General features: G+C 50.4%; 6 protein-coding genes across 6 annotated transcripts; 3 read left to right on the top strand and 3 right to left on the bottom strand.

The window, feature by feature from the left end:
* Positions 1–744: 744 nt before the first annotated feature.
* Positions 745–4,135, top strand: BO88DRAFT_363643 (Zn(II)2Cys6 transcription factor). Its single transcript, XM_025703949.1, has 12 exons — positions 745–949; positions 1,055–1,088; positions 1,170–1,260; positions 1,346–1,518; positions 1,569–2,015; positions 2,069–2,505; positions 2,557–2,702; positions 2,752–2,772; positions 2,823–2,901; positions 2,957–3,230; positions 3,286–3,454; positions 3,511–4,135. The coding sequence occupies exons 1-12, from the start codon at positions 809–811 to the stop codon at positions 4,025–4,027; spliced, it is 2,529 nt and encodes an 842-aa protein (XP_025564291.1). The 5' UTR covers positions 745–808; the 3' UTR covers positions 4,028–4,135.
* Positions 4,136–4,897: 762 nt separating this feature from the next.
* On the top strand, positions 4,898–5,416 carry BO88DRAFT_266020 (uncharacterized protein). Its single transcript, XM_025702322.1, has one exon. It carries the CDS (start codon positions 4,954–4,956, stop codon positions 5,314–5,316), a length of 363 nt encoding a protein of 120 aa, XP_025564290.1. The 5' UTR covers positions 4,898–4,953; the 3' UTR covers positions 5,317–5,416.
* Positions 5,417–5,516: 100 nt separating this feature from the next.
* On the bottom strand, positions 5,517–7,801 carry BO88DRAFT_337759 (putative C6 transcription factor (OTam); the record flags this gene model as incomplete). The annotated part of the gene is made up of 2 exons (XM_025702953.1): positions 5,517–7,266; positions 7,359–7,801. 2 exons carry the CDS (start codon positions 7,799–7,801, stop codon positions 5,517–5,519), a joined length of 2,193 nt encoding a protein of 730 aa, XP_025564289.1.
* A 3,221-nt stretch (positions 7,802–11,022) lies between these two features.
* BO88DRAFT_404100 (DNA-directed RNA polymerase II subunit RPB4) lies at positions 11,023–12,271 on the bottom strand. The gene is made up of 3 exons (XM_025706525.1): positions 11,926–12,271; positions 11,698–11,825; positions 11,023–11,608 (listed from the first exon to the last, which is right to left on the bottom strand). The coding sequence occupies exons 1-3, from the start codon at positions 12,114–12,116 to the stop codon at positions 11,481–11,483; spliced, it is 447 nt and encodes a 148-aa protein (XP_025564288.1). The 5' UTR covers positions 12,117–12,271; the 3' UTR covers positions 11,023–11,480.
* Positions 12,272–12,616: 345 nt separating this feature from the next.
* Positions 12,617–19,401, bottom strand: BO88DRAFT_424710 (uncharacterized protein; the record flags this gene model as incomplete). Its single annotated transcript, XM_025708760.1, has 13 exons — positions 12,617–13,578; positions 13,627–13,704; positions 13,757–13,858; positions 13,920–14,170; positions 14,666–15,423; positions 15,509–15,591; positions 15,716–15,836; positions 16,306–16,515; positions 16,577–17,720; positions 17,868–18,553; positions 18,607–18,915; positions 18,959–19,212; positions 19,284–19,401. The coding sequence occupies 13 exons, from the start codon at positions 19,399–19,401 to the stop codon at positions 12,617–12,619; spliced, it is 5,076 nt and encodes a 1,691-aa protein (XP_025564287.1).
* Positions 19,402–21,530: 2,129 nt separating this feature from the next.
* Positions 21,531–22,532, top strand: BO88DRAFT_452749 (uncharacterized protein; the record flags this gene model as incomplete). The annotated part of the gene is made up of 1 exon (XM_025710711.1): positions 21,531–22,532. One exon carries the CDS (start codon positions 21,531–21,533, stop codon positions 22,530–22,532), a length of 1,002 nt encoding a protein of 333 aa, XP_025564286.1.
* Between the last annotated feature and the right edge of the window lie 49 nt (positions 22,533–22,581).

The raw sequence follows: 22,581 nt of genomic DNA, 5'->3' as shown, positions 1-22,581 counted from the left end.
GGTTGTTAATAGCGAACAATGCCGTTATTCCGTCGTGTTCACAGCACGGCTTGACTTCTATGGAGTAAACTATATTTCCTAGAGCCGAGCCGGTGAATGATTTGGCAAAGCACATAGGCTTTTAGAGTAGAGCTACTATGCATGTGAGTTGGGACTGAAGATGCAGTGGTTGTGCAAATCAACGATGCGAATACATTCAGTGTACGCAGTCAACTTGCAACAGCAACTTCTCATGACGTCTGAAAGTCCCCCTAATAAGGAAAAAAACTAGATTGAGCATCCAAGCCTGTTAAAATTGGAAATGCAGACCCGCGAGCAGGGCTACAGACCAAGCAGAGTGTTTGAACACAGCTACGCAGCGGCATGCTATTATAGCCTTTACTGGGACCGTCGTAGTTGGCCACTGATGGTGGGCGAGTTGATAATTATGATTCTGGGCTAGCAGCAGGAGCATTAAGCATTGACCAGCGTGCGTAGTCCTGCCTCATCATCATCAGTATATCCGTAGGCGTGGATCATCCCAGGCTGCAATTCCGAGAGATGAGCATTGTCTTGAAGAATGACCCCAGACCCCACGAAACCCCGGATGGTTCTGACGCGGGTTGTTTCTGGGTTCAATCAAGGGTGGTTGATTTGTGGCATGGCATCATCGGTTGGTGGCGATCGCAGCCGGGCTTTGGTTTAAAGGCCAATCTTAGCGTGCCACTGCCGACCCAAGTTAGTGTGGAGCAAGCTAAGCAGCTGGAGAACTGACCAACAACAACAGCAAGCGGCATGAACACCACGATAATCATACGATCGCGTTTAGATGAAGAAGCCTTTACTTGTTGAGAAAGGCATGGACGGCGGCAACGACTCTCAGCCAGTGACGGCGAAACTCCGCGCTTCTCGTCGGCGCCCGCCGCGTGCTTCACGTGCCTGCGAGACTTGTCGGGTGCGCAAGACTAAGGTGTGTCGTCCACCTTTTGCTTCGTCGCGTCTGTATTTATTGCAGATGACCAGCCAGTTCCCAATGTGGCTCAATGATTCCTCCTTACTGACGTTCTAATGGCAGTGCGACCAAGCCCAACCGTGCTCCTATTGTGCTTGTATGCAATCCCGGCCTTGCCGGCTCTCAGTCTCAGGCAAACTGCCTCTAGGCGAATCGCATACTGACAACACATCCTTAGACCATTCACTGGACTGCTTCTATCGCGCTGCAGGCCCCAATGAGGCTTCATCTGCAGCAAAGAGGCAGGCGCGAATCCGAGAAGCCCAAAAGTATGTCGTTATGCTGTGTTGCCTGGATCCCTCCCTTACTTCCAGGTCATCGCTCATCCGTCCATCGGTTCTAACGTACAAGCAGATCGAAGACCCGCCCATCACCATGGCCAGATGTGAGCCAGAGCAACCAAAATGGCTTCCACCAAGGTGACTCTCCGGATCACTATACCCCCCGAGTTGCGCGAAGTATTGGCAATATCAATGCCAGCTCACCTACTGTGTTCACCCCTAAACGTGATGATGATAGCATAGTCGGTAAGACCTTTCGGTACTGCAAGTGTTTTCTAAATCTGAATATTCTATAGCTGCCACCCCTGAGCTATGCGACTCAGCATCCCGAGACGGTTTGAGTGGGGTCAATCTCCATACCAATGGCACGGAGTTCTATGGCAATTCCTCGAATCTTGCATTCCTGGGAAACCTATATGCTCGGGCTCGCAATCATGCGGAGAATAAGCCGTTAACCATCCCCGAGAACGAGCCTTCGTTCCCGACGAACGGTGAAACTAATGCGGTACTCAATTCATTAACGGACAAAACAGCTGTCGATCAATTGACCCCCAACTCTCCAGCAGACAAGCAGTCTGAGAGTTCCCAAACGAACAAGGCACAACTTTCGATAGTGAACCTGCTGTATAATCCGAAATATCCTAGCCACTCCCCACCGCAGATCAACGGAGGGGCCGAAGATGATACACAGGGAAGGAAAGAGAATGCCGAAGGCACCAGAGCTAATGCTCAAAGCTATGTGGGCAAGTTAAGCCTCTAGATCTACTTCCGTGACAGCACCCTGACTCTAAGCCAGATCACCGGTATGAAATGACACCTCTAATTGACAGGCTTTCAGACGAGGCACAACTGGAAATCGAGAAAATGTTCATCAGCAGCTACTTCTGTAACAAGCACTACATTCACCCTATGCTGTGCAAGACAAACTTTATGCGGCGTTGTGAGAATGAAGCTTTTGTCCTGCCCAGGCGGTCAGGATTCCTACGCGGCATATCGAAGTTCTCAGGACTCTATTTCTCCGTGGTTGCTCTGGGTGCCATAAACGCTAGCCCGCACGAGACAGCTCTGCTTGATCACTATTGCAATTACCTTCCCTATCTGGGCAAGCCCGGTGCTACGAGCAAGCCTTCATCATTAGACTTTGCAGACTATTACTTTGGAAAGGCAAAACAAGCACTTGGTGACTTGTTTGAGAGCTGTAGCCTGGAGAGTGCGCAGGCTCTTTTGCTGCTGGTGGGTAGTACTCATCCTGAATTTATACTTCTGTTGCTGATTCGTGACTAGAGTGTCTTCTGTCAAAATGCGCTGCGACCGCATAGCTGCTTCATGTACAGCGGCATGGCAGTGAGGACTGCAGTTGCTATTGGGCTAGCATCGGGCATGTCGTCTGTGTCCCCTGATACGCGGAGGGAGGGCAGAAGGACTTGGTGGTGAGTGCATTGCTCTTTCATCTGTATTCAGGCAGCTAATATTCAATAGGTGTATCTATTCTCACGAAATGTTAGTATTCTTTACGTCTTATCTCATGCAACTTGACTGACTTGATGCAGTGAGATGTGCTGTTCCTCGGGGCGATTAGACAGCATGAAAGATCTCCAATATTATCAGGTTTCACTACCAACGCTGAAGGTGAGTGCAATACCCCGCTATAACACTTGGGTATTATTCTCTGATATCCGTATAGGCCACGCCTGGCAATATACTCGACCCTGATGCAGAAGATGACCACGTCGCCATGATACCAGCGATGGTAGCTCTAGCGCAGATAATGTCTGAAGCATCCCATCTTCTCTACCACTCACCGAAGCGATCTATGAGCGAAATGTCGCAGATCGCAATGAGTCTCGACAACAAACTGCTCGCATGGAAAGCCACACTGCCGCACTTCTTGGATATTGATGCGGCTTCACTCAACGACACCGAATGGGCCTTTAAACAGAAGCTAGTATTGAGATTAAGTAAGTCATAACAGCTCTGTCCATAACCAAGTACCAGTTCACTAAGTAAGTATAGGATTCTTTAACACCCGTATCCTAATCCACCGTCCCTTCCTCGCCGCATCAGCATCCAGCACCGAGTCCTCTAATCTACTCCAACACCTACACACCTGCCTCGACGCCGCAAGAACCAGCATCCAGATGCAGTACGAATCCTTTCTACATAGAATTTACATCCGAACCTGGTAACCTTCCCCGCTTCTACCCTTCCAAAACAACCCCAACTCATGAAAACCGACAGGTGGTACAACACAACCTACGCTCTCTACGGAGCCATGATCCTCCTCCACCTCGTCCTCTCCGGCTTCCCCAGCATCCGCGACGAAGACCTCCTCCTTGACGTCGAAAAAAGCCTTGACATCTTCGAATCCATGAACAACATCGTGGTTGCGCGCCGCTGTGCCGAAATGATCCGCGAGGTTCTCGAAGTCGCGCGCGCATGTGTCGCACGCCGTCGTTCTTCCCTCGTCCCATCAGCAGCAGCGCATACATCAATGCTAGCTCCACCACCGCCCACAAACATCGGCATAGATGCCGCTACTGCTACTGACCCAACCGCGGTGCAAAACCGGGCGGATAACCTCACAGGAATGGTTCCACCCAGCACAGACAGCGATTTCTTCTTCTCGCTGTTCAACCAGGATTCACAGCCAGATACTCGTGCCGAGATCTTGGCTAATTTGGTTGATCCTACGATATTGGAGGACTTTGCTTTTGGGAGTGGGGGCAGCGATTTCTCGTTTTTCCTGGGGTCTTGATGATGAATAATGAAGTTTTCCTATTTCTTGCTAGTGATTCCATTATGTTAGCTATGATAAATTTTATTCCCACCCCCCAACCCAATGGCTATATACTAGCTACCTAGCTAATCATATATAATTTCCTATTTTACTATAGTCAGATATAGCAGTAGCTTGGCAACAGCTTACATAGAGAACGCTATACTAGAATGATGAAACAAATCCCAGATACTTCTTAGGCGGAATCAACCCATAATATGACATAACATGGCCAGCACCAGATAGAGATAGTTAACTACTACTAGCGTAGTAGTATGATAACCCCCGTATCGAGACACTCCAAACGACCCAATCAATACTATATTTTTCCTTCTTAGTACTACATAGTAGTTAGCCAGCCAGCCAGCCAGCGCCCACATCCATCCTTAATAAGTAACATATCCACACCTAATAAAGTAAATAATAGTCCACAACCTCGGACATAAATCACCCAATTCAACTAAATATTCCAGATTCGTTAATGAAACCCGCTGGATGATGAAGGGAAGAAAGCGGAGCATTCAAGCTTTCAAGCTACATCCACCCGGTGTGGTGGGTGTGTGTCTGCGACATGAGATGTTTCATGCCTAGTTACTCCGTAATTTACTATCTTGTTGACCAGGTTATTTATTTTGTTTACTCAGCCGTCGCAGACTTATCCACCTGACTAGGGTAGGATTTATGAAGGGTGTCGATTAGTGTGTGATTGATGGAAATCTGTCTTAAGTATAGTAAGGGAAAAATGGATAGGGGAGGATGTGGTGTCATATTGAATCTATGTGTAAGTACTGGATAGATATTAGAAATAGAGAGGTTATATGTGATATGTTTTCTGGGTGGGTTGGTAGATAATTATTAGATCGGTTGGCTGTTAGTATGGCTTCGATTGGGTAGTTGCTTTGCATATGGAAATCTGGGTAAAGAAGGCACTACTTAATCACTTACGTGTCTTACAATCATGCAATATTGATCAAAGCATTCAATTTTATGACCATGACCGTGACAGTCCAAAAAGTGTATCCACGCTATCTATCCATCCCATGGCCAAACCAGTCTATAACTATCCATCCAGTCCCGGATCCATCATGAGTATAAAGAGAAATAAAAGAACAAGAGCAAACCCATATGTACATACAATGCATGCCGGAAGTGCAGTCATTCATCCAGTCATCCAACCGGGTGGGGAATTAGTTCGTAAGAATCAAAACAGTGATCGATCATCATCAAGCACAACGCACAACTCCAAGCGAGTGCAGCCAAACATATAACAGTCAAGGTATCAAGAAATGGAAACCCCGGGAAAACATCGAGGTCGGATAAATAATCACAGAATGCGCCAGATCGGTAATCAGAGATGCGAAGGCGGTAGTTGTGGTCATCAAGGGCATCAAAAGGTTGTTGGTGAGCGTAAGGACGCGTTTCGCGTCAGCCGTATGTTTGTTGAAGGGTGAGAAAGAGGGTATAGAGGCTATAGCGGGGGAATCGAGGCGTCTTGTACACTGTCATCGCTGATCGAGGTTGCAGGAGATGCTAGACCCGAGATAACGGACGAGGTACCCCCGCGTCCGCTCTCGCCAGTTTGTTCCAGCTCGACCATCGAGTCCTCCAGCTGGGCGTTCGCGCCCGAGCGGGAAGCATTAATGGTAGGCTTAGCGGCGCTGGTCATAAGCTCATCGATACCGGGCTTCTCCGGGACGTAGTGATCGAGGTTCGTCGCGCTGTCGAGACTTTCCAGAGCGAATTCGAGGAACTCGGCGTCCTTCTTGCTCACACTCAGCGTCCACCGGTATTCGCACAGTCGGAGACGGTAGAACTCCGACTCTTCCTTGGTGGGAGCGGTGACTCGAAGCAAAACACCAAAGGATCCGATGAGGGCAAAGTTCGTCCGCGCGGCGGCCGGCCAGAATGACCTCAAATGCATCGGGCGAAGACGGTTGACAAAGTCCATGGCGGAAATAAGGCGAGTCTTGGCGGCAGAGCGGCAGATATGGGAGAGGTAGGCGTCAGCGGTGTCCTGGGAGAGGGACCGCACAATGCAGCGGTGGAGAGTGATTTCCGTGGCGAAATAGGCCAAGTGCAAAGCACCGTTGCGGGAGTTGTCTTCATTGACCGTCTCGAAGATATCTCCGCCCGAGTCCATCTTCAGCTGGGTGGGTAGGCGACCAAACCACTCCTTCAGCCGGATCTGAGCCGGCTTGGCGCGCTCCAAGATCATGCGGGTACGGTTGTTCCCAGCTGTCCTGAATTCCTCGATCGCCTGGAGCGTATAGAAACGATCCAGAATATCGGACAATATTGTCGTCAAGGCCACCATGTGGCAGAAGGATAACGGACCATGGCCGACGGGTGCATCATCGTGGGCGGATGTACCCGAGAAGGCATCGGTGAAATCCTGTTCCACCAGGTCCTGAACCATCCAATTGGAAGACACAATATGAGATGGACGGCCATGCACCAAAGCGGACCATTTGTCCTGCATATATAGTGCCCATGCCAAGCGTTTCCGAAGACCCTTCTCCCACGTTTCCATCCGCCAATTAGAGCAGTCCTGGTGCAGGCCCAGCTCAAACCCGGCGGTCACCAATTGTGCATTCAAAGCCGCCGTGGCGAGGTTGGACCGCTGCATGAGCAGCAGGCCGGCTTGCACAGTCGACATGGACGCATAGGGCAGAGACTCGGTCAGTAGCTTGAGGGCCGTGCTCTCCAGCCGGCCGGCATCCGGCCGTCGGACGGACTGCGAGGCCGAGCCGACATCAACGAACTTCAACGCCAACACATAGACGGCGGACAATAGCAACGGCGTCAGCCCGGTCCGTGCCCGGTAGGACTGACGGAAGCTATCCTCCATGAGGATGGGAAAGCTAGGATGGACATGCTCGAAGAACTTCTCCACCAAGGTGGAGCCGTAAGGGGCGACCAGGCTTTCAATGGCATCGAGCGTGGCGGTTTGCGGGGAGTCCGCGTGAGAACGGGTGTTGACCACCCTCATGAAGGTGCCGTCGTCACCGAACTTGCGCACGCGAGACGAGGCCACACACCCTTCGTTGTTCTGGTCCAAGGGTAAGAACTCGAGGAGGGCGGGCTCGAGTTCAGTGGTGAGGCCGATATGCTGTGTGGATTGGAACCAGAAGGCCGGCGTGAGGATGTGGTGGTTGTTCAATGTAGGGCGGGAGGAGCTGTCTGGTTTGTTGGAGGCTGGGGGAAGAGTAGTAGATTGCCTGGCAGCGGGTACCCAAGTTAGCGTTCCGAATGGAGGTTCAAGGCAGGGACGTCCGAGATCGGCCTTTAGGACGCCCCGGTGAAATCATACCTCTTGGGAGATTCCACTTCTTCGGCATCGGCGTCGTCCAATTTACGTTTTTTCGACGTGACATCCGCCGTGCCGGGGCGACTCGTCACGGACAAGGTGAAGGTGCAGTCCTGGCGGTGGAAGTCGCACGAATAGCATTTGTTGATCATTTCGTTGATAGCACACCGGCTCTTTCTGCGCACACAGGCGTCGCAACTGGGCGCATCCCGGCCTGCTGCAGTCACACGGGGAAGGGTGCCAATGGATGAAGCCGGCGACTGTGGCGTAGATATCGAACCGGGTTGGGGGGCGTGTGATGGCTGGGGTTGGGGCTGCTGCTGGACCCGGGGTCGAAGGAGTTGGTGGTGGTGGTGGTCAGAAGCAGGCGACTGTTGAAAGGCAGCTGCAGAGGGGGCAGTTGGCCCCGTCGTCGAGGACGACTGGAGAGTGATAACGGCAGCCATTCAGAGGGGGGTTGAATGGACAGGTCGAAAGATAAACCGGATGGAGCGATAAGCAACGCCAACTCAAGAGTGGCCACTGCAGGAGCAAACCGGGGAGACAAGCCGGAGATGCGTAGATAGGCGGCGAGACTCGCAGGCCCAAAATCTCACGAATTGTCACAGAAACAATAATTTTAATCAGAGATGGGCGATAGTGACAACAATCAATGGGGGATTCTTGTCACGTAAATGAACCGGGGCCGTCGGAGACTCCGCCGTACAAGCTCCGCAATGGAAAGCACGGAGGGCAGGAGACAAGAGAGGGAAAAAGAGGCTAGGAAGGCTAGACTGCTAGAGGAGTAGTAGCAGTAGCCAGGGCGTAAGCCAGGACCCCTCACCAAATTGGGATTGGAAATATCTGGGGTTTGACTGCAGACCAGTCTTGAGGACGACGGGGTGGTTTGAGTGTCGCGCGGTGATCCCGTCTATCGCAACGCACCGACCAATGAACAGAGCAAGTACGGAGTGAGCGGACGGGTTGCCTGCCAGCCACGTACGAACCGCAGGGGAGAAGCTTATCAGTCGGAGTAGGCGTAAGCAGACCGACGGATGCTGATTGATTGAAATGATTGGAATGAATTGATAGATAGAGTAAGAAGTAAAGTAGTAGATAGGGAAGGCAGTAGTAAGTAGTAGTAAGTAAGGGAGGGATGAAACGGGGGGAATTGATCGAATGGGGGGACGAGAAAGTCGGGGAGTACAAGCTTGCGGTGGACAAGAGCAGCGGAACCGGAGCCGCCCAAATTCGGGGAGATGGAGATATACTCCAGAATTGAAAGGAACTGATAAAAAGCTGTAGGTAATAAGAATAGAATGATAATAATAAAAAATTATTGTCACAGGAATAGGATGACGGCGGAGAGCAGGGAAGGATCTGATTGCTTGTAAGCACTGATCATATCAGGGCCATGGATCTGCAATGGCTTGGATAATAGTAGTAGTAGTAGTAGGGTTGGTAGTAGTGTAGTGTGGTGTAGTGTAGTAGTAATATTCTTTTCTTCAGTTCCTATTAGATAGTGATACTGAAGTAGTAGTAGTAATAATAGATAGTAGATAAAAGGTGTTGTGTATAAGAAGGGAAGGTAGTCAGGAACATATATAGTAGTAGATAAAAGTCATAGAACAATGACACAAAAGTTGGTTCAGTCCCTTTAGTTCTCTTTTCCCTACTCTCCCTCTCTCTCTTTGTCTCGGTCTTCATCTCATCCAGTGTCCATTCAGTTGATTATAACTAGTAATGGAATTGGCATGAGGTAAAACCAGACAGGAAATTGGGAAAACAGTCATCAGGATCAATAAGAGAATCTCCGGATGAAGCGATCGATCAACACTGGCGGGTGTTTTCCACACGTAACAGAAAGGTGGCCAGGCATGCTGGATGGCCACCCGGCGACTTTTCGCCTCAAGTTCCTGCGCCCTTGCACCTCCTCGTCCAGATAAGCCTCGTCCGCCTGATTGGATCCCCGATCGGTTGGCTGCCGAGGTGGCCTTGGTATTACGTACTGAGAATTGCAACTTCTCGTCCGGGAAAGTTTGGGGTTGAGAGAATTGCCGGAGATTCAACCGTCAGGTAAGTAACTTAGTAGTAGTCAAACTGATCGCAAATTAATCGAGAGTTGAAGGACTAGTTATATATATAGTGCCTTGCTGCTTATGCCATATGGTCTCATTGTTGGCACATATTATGCATACATACATACAGTTTCCCTTTTGAATCATAGTCATCGAATACTAGTGAATAAATGATCTGGTGCCCGTTTCTCCCGACCTATCATGCCGGGGAAATGCTCAAACCCTCTCACCAAGCAGGGATTACTCAGAGACAGCTCCCAATCACATCATCCCGATAACGCTCTTCATCTACCAATCACAACCCCTGCAAAAGACTTGAAATCGGCATAGCGCGATACCGGCAACGGGGATCGGCCCTGCAGCTGGACGGCTTTTCCCCACAGCTTTCCCAGCAAAGCATGTAAAGTCCACCCCCCCCATGAGTCCAGTCCATGTGGGCTTTTTTGACGACTTACTCCGTACTTACTATAGAAATGAAATAGCAATAAGTATGATGCAGGCCGGCGGGAAAATCCCCGGGTTACTGATTGGTGGGAAAGTGCCTTTCCCTTGGGCATCTCTGCTGACCGTCATTGTTCATTATCTAATGGTTATGACTGAGCTGCAGTAGTACATTTGTCCATTTGTCCAGTATACGACTCAAATAGTTAGACTACTCCGTAGTATCCGTTGACTAAGGTTTCCCGGCCGCGCGACGGTTTCGTGACTCAGGTACGGAGTACACAGCGCCGGTGGATGAAATGCTTTTTTTGTGTTCCATTAAATTTGGTTGTGACATCAGCAAGTACCTGATACAGAGTATGAGATAATTCTAATTAATTACTTTGATTCCTATAACATGGTGGTGGTGTTGCAGGTGCCTTTCCAGTAGGCTCATAAATATATGATGTAAGGAGAAATTGAAGAAAAAGCACCAAACCCGAGATTTAATGTTATCTCCGGGGAGAAATCAGCCCGACCGAGCGTCCGTCAGTCAGTCCGTACTTAGGTACTCGTACTAGTCTAGTTTCTATAATCAATCAATGTAAATCTCCATCCAGATTAGGCTCGCGTGCAGCTCAAACCAACACCTTTGCACACTAAAAGTTAAGTTGGAAATGGATTCCCATTACTTAATGTAAAGGTCATCCTGCTGCATCCTTTCCCGGGGGAAGGAAAAAGTAGGAAAAGAAAGAGAAAGGAATTCCCATTATTCAATTATTCCGAACGGGGAAGGCGATCACATCATCTCTCATCCATTCAACCATTATTCATCATTCAACCTGTTACTTGGATTAGCAGGAGGTCGGCGGCAACGTGCACTGCCTTACTACTATGGAGTACTAATCTACCATCTACTACTAGAGCGTTTTATCTAGTCCAATCCTTCGGGCCTCTCATGAGGTTTCAATTATCCAACCGATACTGCATTAGACTTTTTCAGCAGTTCGGGTCGAGTCTCTCAACAGGCCCATGGATGAAATTGATTGATCATGTCCAGTTTCCTTTCCGTGTCATCCCAACTACTAATGGGATGGATGAACCGGTCAACCACTGAATCCAACTAAACAGGCAAGCTTCCGCTTTTCGCAGGGTCATGGTCATCGGTTTGATTGTTGCTGGTGAAGTTATCCACTCTGTTTAAACTCTATGTAGTCCTTTGCTGGTAGGTTGGTCATCTAGACTCGGGTCTGGTGATGAATGGATGGGTTTTCACTTTCACATGCTGTCTGCTTCTATCTAACACTGTATGCAGTACACAGTAGATGGTGACTGACTAGCTACTGTGTATATTGTCCCTTCTCCCAAACGAAGGAAATGTGAGAGAAAAGCACAACCACCACCCATGACGACATGATCGTCCTGCAACCGCCAATGCAATTTTCCTTTTTCTTAACAGTGCCCCCTTCTTTTTCTTTTTCTGTTTCTTCCCTCTCCTGTCTTATTGCACAGACAGTTAAATTAACTATGCGTCATAACTCCGAAACTCCATGCTATCCCGAAAACAGACCCCATGCTCATAGAATGGCCATATGGTACAGCAGCGTACACGAACACAACATGCATAAAAGAAACCAGAGGGATGAAGCTACTCCGTGAAATTGCGCAACTTGGTCAACTCATCCAGCAGCTCCTGCAAATCGCCATCCGAGATCTTATGCTGCAGACTGGGAATGAGCGATTTGGCTTCCTCGGCGTTATCGCAGCACAGACTTCCTGTTGTTTATTAGCTGCTGACCATGACACCTCCCAACACTCCTCTCCCCTTCCCAAGTAAGAACATCCGGAGGGATAAATAAACGTACCAAGCTGCGACCGCTCAAACATCTCCAACTCGGTATGCGAATTCAACAACCGCTCGACAGCCTTAATATTCTCTTCGTCCTTGAACCGCGCAAACACCTCTAGGTAATCGAGCGTTTTCGTAAGGTTCCTAATCATCAAAAAAACCATGTATTAGCCCCTAGCCCCTAACCCTCTGACTCATGTAACCAAAGCACAAAAAAAGATCAACAATAGTAAGGATAACTCACTCCGGCTCCTCATACTTCTTCCCACCCCTCCGCTTATTCTCCAACACCTTATTAATAACAAGTCTTGCTTCGGACAGCGACAGCGTATGCGTGTTCTGGTCCGCGCCGAGCTTCAGCGTCGACGCGGCTTCGAGTTCGCCTTGTGGGAGGGTGCGCTTGCGGTGCGTGGCGGGGGGGAGTTGGACGCTCATTTTGATAGATAAATATATATATATGTGTGTGTGTGTGTGTGTGTGTGTGTGTGTGTGATTGTTGGCTTGGGGGAATGTGGTGGTAGATTTGATTTGACTGGTGGTTCGTCGTCGAAAAGTGAGGTAGCGCGTCGTCGTCGCTGGTGGTGATGTTGGTTGGTTAGTGCGGGATCGGGGGAGGCGTTGAGTTTTGTTCCGGCAGATTACTAGCTTGATGAGGGGGCGGTGAGTGGGGTGACCGCCTTGTGGGGGATATATGGGACGGGAGGTTCCATTTATTTATAATAAGGTGTGGGAAGGTCAGTGGGATGATATATGATTATTTGTCTAGTGTGTTTTATTTTAGGGGGATGTAAGTTATTTACAGTAGTATAAGTGTAAGGGTATCAATTCAACATTTTATCGGCACTTTCTCTATATCCATAGCCAAAACGCCTGTATGCTATGCATTAAGCAGATCGTTCGTAGATGATGATTTAAGAAATTTTCTCGATAGCAAGTTAGATCTGGCGGAATGCAACCTCCTTCGGCAGACGGAAACTGGCGCAGAACATCTGCTTGTTGGGGCTGACCAATCTGACATTGTGGATGGCCAGATCAATCTCCTGGTTGCCGCTGCCGCCGACACGGTCCTCCGTGGTAATGGTGTGTCCGATGCGCTCCGAGATACGCTGGCAGATATCGACGTGGTCATCGTGTTCGTCCGCAGAGTGACCCGAGAAGCAGTACACATGGACCTTGGGCAGCGGTTGAGAGGTGTGAGGGGCAAAGAGCGACTCCTTGCCTGCGTAGACGCCGACAAAGGCGTCGAGGAACTCGATCGCGTTACCGGGGAGGTTCATCACGTAGTGATGAAAGACGTTAGGGCGATGGAACACCTCCGGGGCAGGGAGTGCCTCTCCCTTCTCCTCTGCGGCAGCCTTCTTGCTTCTGCGCACCTTGGGCTCGATGGTCACTGTGTGGGGAGATTCCAGGAGGGCCTGGGCAGACCAGCGGATGAACTCGCGACCGTCCTTGTTGAAGGGGGTGACGAACTTGTCGGCCTTGTTGCGCTTGACGGCGTCCAGCATCACCTCGTAGCCGTGGGGGTTGAGATCGTTGGCCCACACGAATATCTTCTTGCGGCCTGCGGGCACTGCGAAAGGCCCGACACCTGCCATCACGTCGCAGACCATCTCGCCGGGGCGGAACTTGTCCACGAGACGACGGTGCTCCGTCTCGAGACGGCTGTTCCAGTACACGCGCGAGTAGTCGAAGCGGAACTCGCAGTGTTGCTCGTGCTGGACAACGTTCAGGTTGTTCTCACCGGCCAGCAGCTCAAAGGGGAACGTGCGGAATTCGCTGTGGGAGCCCACATCCTCGGTCTTGCGGATGACGGTGCTGATGTTGGGGTTCTTGTCCAACAGAACCTGGGCAAGCAGGTGCTTGTAAGGCAGGTATTGCTCGCGAAGGTTGAGGTGCGCTAGTTGGTCAGCGTGAGCCTGAGATGTGCAAGATAAAGAGGACTTACAAACATGACCGACTTGCGTGAATCCCTGAGGGATCTCATCGAGCATGTCCTCGGGCAAAATGCAGGACATGATGTCCGCTGCTCCAATTAGCCTTGCTTTCCCATACAGCGAAGCATTGTTCCCACGCACCATAAGTCCAGTAATCGTAATCCAACGTCAAATCATAAGGCTTGACGCCAACCATTCCCTTCTTCACAAGCTCACTAATCGTTGGCGACCACGTCGCAGTATCTAGACCCGTCAGCACAACCCTGATACCACAGTATCACCAAGGCCGAGGCAGTGACCATACCATCATGTTTGATATCCTCCCTCAACAAAAGACACTTATGCACCAAATCATTGATCTTAATCTCCCTTATGGAGCCCAATCTCGGCAGCACAAGCATATCCCGACTCTTGGTCAATTCCTTCCGCACATTGGAAATATCAGATGTCTTGAAAATCGCTGCCGCAGAGATCGGTACCGTCTTCTTGAAGAAGGACCGGTCCAGGACTCTCATGGCCCGGTTCACTGGAGGACGGAACATGGCGGGGAGGTCGCTGCGGAGCGGTTGGGTGGGTTCGGAGTCGATTTCCATGGACATGAGCAGTATATTTAGTTGGATATTTGGGTTCGGGAATTCGGCGGTCTGTGCTAGTCGACGTTATTAAAGTGCGAGGCTGGCATGGACTGGCTGGGATCTTCGTTGTTCGTTTGGTGGGAGGATCGCGACATTTTTTAGACTTTGGAATTGGGCTGTGACTCCGTGGCTTATCGGCACGTGATGGGAGATAAGATTGATATGGGGTATCACATGTTTCTACTGGTATATAGTGTCAAAGAGGGCTGAAATATGAGATAGGAAGGGTAGTCAAACTCTTCAATAATATCTAGCTAAAGGTACGAAATAATCTACGTAGGAAATCCGCCAGCAGACCCCGATACATTAATTAAGCAAGAATGGACATCGTCATCAGATCATCACGCGAAGACGCAGGAGAAAGAATACAAACCACATATTGATAGGGTATCATCGCAACCACTTCATAGTTCACCTCCTTTCCAGCATTGCCACTCGCTCATTCAATGCCTTAATCTGATCGTCCTTCTTCTTCAACGCAATCCTGGAAATGTCCCGTCCCCGGACAATCCCCTTCACCTTCAAGTCATGCTTCTGCAAGAGATCCATCAACTCACTCTTCGCTTTTTCCGACATCATCACCTTATTCCTATCCAGGATCTCGACAGCTTGCGCCATCAGCCCAGACGCAGCCTTCTCTCCACCCGTAGCAGGACTAGCCCCAAACCTCACCGGCGTAGGCGTCTTCGAAAACTCCAACGACGGCGGCGGCACAGAAGACGAGAACGACACTGCCCGATCCGTAAACGACCTAGCCAACGAAGTCGGCGTAAAGACCTCCGTCTTTGAGCCCTCCAACATATCATCGAACTTTCTCTTCCCCGCCGCAGAAGCCTCCACTGCGTCTCGGGACGGCGTCTTGGGAAGTCCGAAATTCGGCTGTCGCATTGGCGCAGCAGCAGCAGCAGCAGCAGCAGCCTGTTTCTGCCTCTGTTCCTGAGAACTAAGTATATTCTCCACCGCCGCATCATCCGAATGTTCCCACTCAAACTCATCAAGGTCTTCAGCCATCATGCGCGCTTTGGCGCTTTGCGGGGGCATAGTCGCACTCAACCGTCCTCCTTTCCCTCTGGCTCCACTATTGTCCAAGTCCATACCTCCGAATCTTACCGTACGATCAGTTTGCGGGGTTAGAAGACCCGCTTCGGATAGGCGTGGTTTCTTGGAAGGTGTCTCGGGGGCGGAAATCGTGGCAGTGGTGGTAGTAGAGAAGGAGGGAGGAATCCGCGGCAGGTTCAGTGCGAGAGTTCGTCAAGACGGCGTGCTTCTCGCGGACTTCGGCGTCGCTGGCCCAGAGAAAGAAGCGACAGCGTTTCTCTTGGGGTTTTTGGCAGACGTAGACTGTGAAGGGTGGGGTGCGGGGTTCAGTGGTTAGCTAGGGATTCGGAAGTGGCATTGGCTTTTGAGGTAACTTTGGTAGATAATAAAAAGGGATTAATTGCGTACACCATCGTCCATGGTTCACACCGTGGTTCTTGGTTTGGAATTTCACGGCTGGGGGACGCTCTGGACAGTTGCAGCGCCAAACGCCATCGAGGAAGAGACCCCGCAGAGGAACCGCTGTGCGAGGCGAATGAGGCGATGGACTGTTGCCGAAGGATTTCATGGGAGAGAGCATGATATAGTAATAAAGATGATTAAAGATAAGCTTAAAAGTGACTAGAACATGTTGAGAGGCACTTCTGCAGATTCGAGAAGAAAGATGGAGGATAGATCGAGGGATAGACTGGTTGTCGCCATGGAAACTGTGGGTCTCGACACGGAGACATGACAGCGGAAGATCGACTTTCCACCGCGAAAAGTGGTCCGCATTTCACATTTTCACATACTTCTAGAAAAGGCCAAGCAATCTGTCTTGGTTCGCTCTAAACTAAAGATATTAGGTGTATACAACAGTTTCAATGCCCCGAACAGATCAGATCATGTCCCTCTCTAGCCCATCCAGCAATCCCATGCAAAATCTCAACCTCCAACAACCAGAATCAACGATGTATACAAGGCCTGTATAGACTCTAGGGTATCTTAACAATGCAACCACACCTATTCCGCAAGTACCTGTCGCAACATAACGCCAAATGACTCGGACAACTTGAGAATTTCGCTTATGTCCGGCTTGACCGGCTCGCCCGCCGTGCGCCGAAGTTGGTCCTGCTGCTTCACCCGGCGCCTGCGCTCCGCCGAGATCGGGTCCAGGTCCTCTTCGTCGTCCAGATCTTCGGATGCTTCCGACTCGGCGTCCGAGATGGCAAGATCTTCCAGGTCGGCCTGCATTCACTTGTTAGCACACAGCTACACAACTGCATCAGTGATAGTCATGAACACATACCTCGTCGAGGCCAAAGTCGCTGCCTCGGAATGACGCGTTACCCAAGTATCCGTCATGTGCCGTGCCCTCAGCGGCCATCTTCTGCCGCGTCTTGTTCAAGTGCCACCGCTTTCGGTCTTCATGCCACTTGATCAGGGCATTGATCTCTTCCAGGGCCTTGTCCTTGTCAATCTGCACGAAATCTGTGGCTCCTCGAAGCAAGGCGTTCATATCGAGCGCACCTCCGCGCGGCCCCTTGCGCAGGAATTCGAGGATCTCCTCGATCCACGCCATGAGGGAACTGAACAGGCCATTGTCGTGCAGGTGAACTTCGTGAACGAATTTGTAGAAGCTACTTTGATGGCGCTCGCACAGGTCGATAAAGGCTTGTACGGTCTGGTTCGGATCTGCCGACACATCTTGCCGCTGACACTTCTCAATCACCGCAATCGCATCGTCGGCGAAATGTGCAAAATCGGTGATGCTGCTGTAGACGTTGGCAGACTTGTAGACGCGCACCAGGGGTTCGTAGAAGATGGTGAAGAGGTCGCGGAACAGCTGAAGAGTAGTTGGCTCTTCTACGATGCTCAACATCATAGCCTTGTCCCTTTGACGAGTGTACAGCTTCAGAAGCTGCTTCAAGTTCGCAAACCAGTGCGCCCCCTCGCGCATCTCCACCTCAACATTGTCCACGGCTTGGTTCCATGCTACATATCCATTGAACACCTTGCCGAATTGCTCTGGAGCCAGCTCGGGTTGCAGATACTCGCTACGAAGGATGGCCACGATAATGTCAACATCCTCGGCGGCAGCTTCGGCACGAATCTCGTTCTTGACCTCTTCGTCGGCATCGGTGAAGGCTTTCAACTTTTGGCAAAGAATGGGATCATCGACCTTGGCAGCCAACGCATCAATCGATTTCTGGAAGGCCTTGATGCCATCGTTGAGGGTCATGGAGAAGATCCGCTGGAGCAGGGATCGAGAGCCGAAGGGTTGGGCCAAGAACAGGTCCAGCACTCCTGCCATGACGGCCGCGGGGTTGGCAATACGAATAACATTCTTCAACAAAGTGTACGGGACAAGCGAATGAATTCGCTTAGCTTGCGCGAACAGCTCAGGAGAATTATCCTCGGCCAGGAAAAGGTGGTAAAGTGTTGCAGCAACCCTGGCGTTTGATTAGTCTGAATACAGAGCAACGATAATCCATTAAACACGTACTCTATGCGGAGCCACTCTGCAAATTTCTGATACTTGGGACTCAGATCCTGCACCGTGGGCTTTTCCTTGATTTCAGCGAACAGTTTTGTCAAACCGTCTAGATTGCGATGCCATTGTCAGCGGAATAACCATCGATCGGGATATCAGCAAAGACTTACTGCTCTCCACAATGTCGCGGCGGAAGTTCTCCATGTAGACGTCCAATTCGGCTGCACGCGCCCTGGCGATCTCGTAAAACCGCTTCTGCTCCTCTATGCGCACCGCATCGACATCTTTGCGCTTCTGCATGTCCAGCACCTCCTCCTCATTCAAAATGATGGGATCCGCTGTGAGGAACTCTTCCATGGCCTTTGTCTCAGCTATACGCTTGTTTTGCAGCAAGGTACGAAGGAACGCTCGAAGAGAAACTCTCTGCTCTTCGCGGTAAAGTACCGTCTCCCTCGACCCGTCGCTGGAAGCTCGGGGAGATCTTACGGAACGCCTGGATGACCGCGACAACGACCGCTGATGGTGGTTTCCGGGGGCCAAGTTACGAGAGGATGTGCCGTCATCGACCACAGCGACTCCCACTGTTGAAACGGACGACACTGAGGATGCTTCATCGTCTGCCGATCCGAACCAGCTCGTTGTCGTGGAAGATTTGTTCTTGCGGGGAAGGGGTGGGAGTGGCTTCCCTGGGAATTCCGTGCGTAGTCGCTTGTGAAACTTGGCGAAATCGCCATATCGTCGAGCCACGAAGAGATCTGGCTTTCCGTCGCGGCGCACTCGAAGGATAAACTCCTAAGTTGTGCATCAGTGGTAAGGTCCAATCACACAATCACGTAGACGCTTACCGCATGCTGGTGGTATCGCACCGTCCTCCTAACCGAGGTCACGCGTACGGCAGCCACGTTGACGTCCCAGCCATGGATGGCATGACCCTCCGGCATATTGACCAACAGCCCCTTTTCATTAGCCCCTCGGTCTACCACCTCCATCTCCGAGAACTGGATGCGCTCCTCGTAGCCCGACGCCGTGGGGATACCAGAGACCATCATCAGCTCGACCAATTTCTCGCACTTCCGGGCCAACTTCCGGCGCTTGGTCTCTTCCAGACGGTCTTCGGAGGAGGATACATGCTTCGTCGCGAACGATTCGAGGAACTATGGGCCGGCGATTAATCCTCCATTACGAGATGCGCAAAACGGGTTGGGTCGGGGACACACGCACCACTTGTAACTTATCCTGCCAGAACTCCTTCTCGCGAGCTTGATCGAGGAAGGGGAAATTGCGCACATGGTGGACGAAGATATATCGTAGGATGGGAAGCTCCGAGTCGACGGGCGCGACTTCGCCGAATTCGGATTTGAAGGGGGCACCGAAGCGTCGGAGGGCGGTTGGCGAATTCAGCTCGGAAATTTCGCTCTGCACTTGGCGGGCGATGAGTTCGCGCTTGAGATCTGCATCGGTCAGAACGAGACCCTCGAAGACTCTACAGCGATTAGACTGGACGCGATCGGGGAAAACTGACAATGTTCTTGTTTTCCGGTGAGGATCTGACCGGGCGCGGGGTTGGAAGCGGCTGGGGAAGCAGCAGCAGCGCCCGACTGGACTCCGTTGGGAACGGAGGAGAGGTCCGCAGAAGTCATGGTTGAGTTGCTCGAGCACAGTGGGTATTTAACTGGCTGGTCGGGCAATCATTGACTTTTTAACTGCAGCTGACAGGGGGTGATGGTGAATAGAATCAAATTAAGATTCTAGAAGGGGAAGCCAGGGTAGAATCCGTCTGCCTAGTTGCGGCCAAGGTTCGGGCTGTGGATGATGATGACGTTTTTGGTTCCAAGTGGATGCTCGGCGTGCGCCTCACCCCACGATTACACTTTGCTTGAATGATCAATGGGGGATCACAGGGAAGGGTGACAAGCAATAAGTCTCGGAGAAGATAGAGGGAGAGAGATAGGGAGGAGAGAGAAGAAGGGCGTAAAGAGAAGGAGAGGAAGAAGAGGAGGGGAGGAAGCAAAGCAAGAAAGCAGGAAGAGCAGAGAGGGGAAAGCGGAGAGCGAAAACAGCAGCGGGAAGACAGATGGAGAGGAGAGAAATAATAAGAAGAAGAGGAAAAAGGGAGTGACAATCTGCAGGTGATGACACCATCCAAGACCAGTAACTAAATAAAATAAAATAAATTTAGAACGAAAATGGACGCATTGGATTAATTGATTTAATAGTAGATAGTTTGTTTCTGTCCATCCCCTCTTCTTCTTCCAAAGTAAAACGACTTACTCTTGGTGCTCAGCCCTGTGGCCCCGCCGTGACCATTCCGCGGATCCCACAGCATTACGGAGTACAAGTCAAGTACTCCATAGTAGTCTATATCTTGTTGGATGCTATTCTTGTCCACTTTCCCTGTAGTGGATCCCCGATATTCCTCACTCTCTATACCCATCCGTAGTATTTGATCATTTCCTTTAATTCCCAACAAAACACCCCACATCCACTAGATGAATATTACCAGCTCCTAATCTCTTCAATCAATGCAGGAAGGGTGTTTGCCTAATATGGCACCTGCAAGCTGCAGACTAGTCTTTTTGGTCACCGACTGCCAGCCAATCTAACCCCGTCCGAGCTCGTCTGATCTGCAACCCTTTTCCCTCCTTATCACTTCCAACACCACTTGACCTGCTCGGATCGTCTAGGCCCATGCTTTCGTGCTGTCACAATCCTCGACTGAGCCACCATCTGTCAATCTTGTAATTCGTTGTAGATCGGTTGTGCTGTCTTTCCGTCTCTATTTTGAACCATTGCTTCATCATTCAACCTTATTATGCATAGAATCTCTCGCATCCTCGCATCCTCGCATCCACAAATAGCGATATTGGTGTTTGCCTCAGGCACACATCATCACAGTATGGCTGCATGCCCTACCTTGCTAAGAGCAGTGACAAAAGGTGGCTCATACTATGTCTGCTGGGTTCGTAGAAGGTGACCATATACAGTATACAGTATAGAACTGCTCATTGGTGTGTTCCCTCTGACTCAAAACAAACGAGCGAACGTCACATTGACTATTGTGTACCTATTTCAAGCTCAAGGAACACTCTTTTGTGATTGTTCCTGTTCCAGTCATACCTTTCAGGAAGATGTACCGTATGGAAAGACAAACATACGAACCGCTCGAAAATTGAAAATTCTGACGATGACACAATGAGCGAAGCAGCCCTCGCTGGCACCCAAACGGGCTCTTCCATACAATTGCTCTGCCCCATGCATGACCTTTGTTGTTGTCATCTAGTGAGGTTTTCTAAATTCTTCATCGCCCGTGTTAGTCTACAATTACCACTACACTACCCGCGGTCAAGTCCGATATCTAGAAACGAAGCGACCTATTTATGGGATCATGAGGTAGGCATGTATAAGATAACGGTCATGCCTACCTCATAATACCATACAAAGACAAAATGTATTGGCTCGCAGCAAGAAGTACAAGAGAAGGAATCATACACAACCATGGGTCCAGATTTTTGTTGGACTATGTCTATCCCCACGCGGTTCTGGGCCCTTCCTCCAGGTTTCTCCTCTTCAACACCTCGATTACTCACGATCAACTACTCAACTTCATCTTTAAGCGCCTCATAGTACTTCAAATACCTCGAAATCAGCACCCGCAGAATTACGCCATCATCCTACGAGACTAGCGGAAAGCAGCCTCGCTATACTATATACTAGCCTCTACCATATCCATCTACTCATTTAAGCAACCAAACACATGACTACCAACATCATGTCGTCTGCAGTCACTAGACGTGACAGTTTCCTATCTACTACTTCCATGATCACTCGACACAAGGCACTCAATCCTCTATGCACACTCACTAGGCGTGGCGCAATCCGCCGTTCCCTCCCCAGACCCATTGCACTCTATCCAACCTGCCTTCCGACAAGCAATATTTCTAGAAATGACTCGATCTCAACTTGGGGCAAGCACCGTAGTGCACGCAACTACAAGGTCTCCAAGAATCATCACTCTGATGCCTCCTATTTTTCTGATATATCAGCCTTCCCTAACTCCTCCCCTAATTCCTCATCCCCTGACACCTCCTCTAACACCACCACCACCACCACTACACCCTCCTCTGACATCTCCTCGTCCTACTTTGATACCTGCCCCTCTGACATCACCTCTCCCGATGTCCCCTCCTCTGACGCCCCCACCGAATGTAACTGCTGCTCAATATTATTCGACGCCTTGGATAACGGTCTTGGGGGTACCCCCTCCATTAACAAGGCCCTTGAAACTGTCCGCCTGTATGGCGGCTGTGACGGACTAAAGCGGATTATCGACCCGGTCGAACAAGTGAGCCTCTGCATGGCATGCCCCAGGGAGGAAGCCCTCCGAGAGTTCTTGTACTTGGTCTGCAATGGAGTAATTCGGCAATACCGGCATTTCTACTACGCACTCAGTGAATACTACGAAACAGTCGATAATCGGCTTCGCTTGGGCTCCCGCCAGGAAAATGAGCGGCACGACTATACTTTCATGCTTTATGTCATTCAAATCGCACGCATAATTGCCAGCGTCGAACGACTCAATCGCATTCTTCCTGAACAGTCGGTCTACGACGCAGATGCCTGGTATGCCCTAGCCAACCAGTGTGAGCAACTGGTCGACGCCACCGGCCGACTTCGAGAGCAGGTGGTCTGCGGTGATGGCTATGAGCCGTCTCAGTATATACAACATCAACTACTTCCCATCAAATCCTACAATAAATCTTTACACGTTTGACGATGCTCGTGCTCTGAAGAGACTCTTCAGAGGCCTGTATAAGCTTTAT

This window comes from Aspergillus vadensis, assembly GCF_003184925.1.
Source record: "Aspergillus vadensis CBS 113365 unplaced genomic scaffold BO88scaffold_8, whole genome shotgun sequence".
NCBI lineage: Eukaryota > Fungi > Ascomycota > Eurotiomycetes > Eurotiales > Aspergillaceae > Aspergillus > Aspergillus vadensis.
Note: the sequence above shows the minus strand (reverse complement) of the source record. Positions and strands in the feature narration are given on the sequence as shown.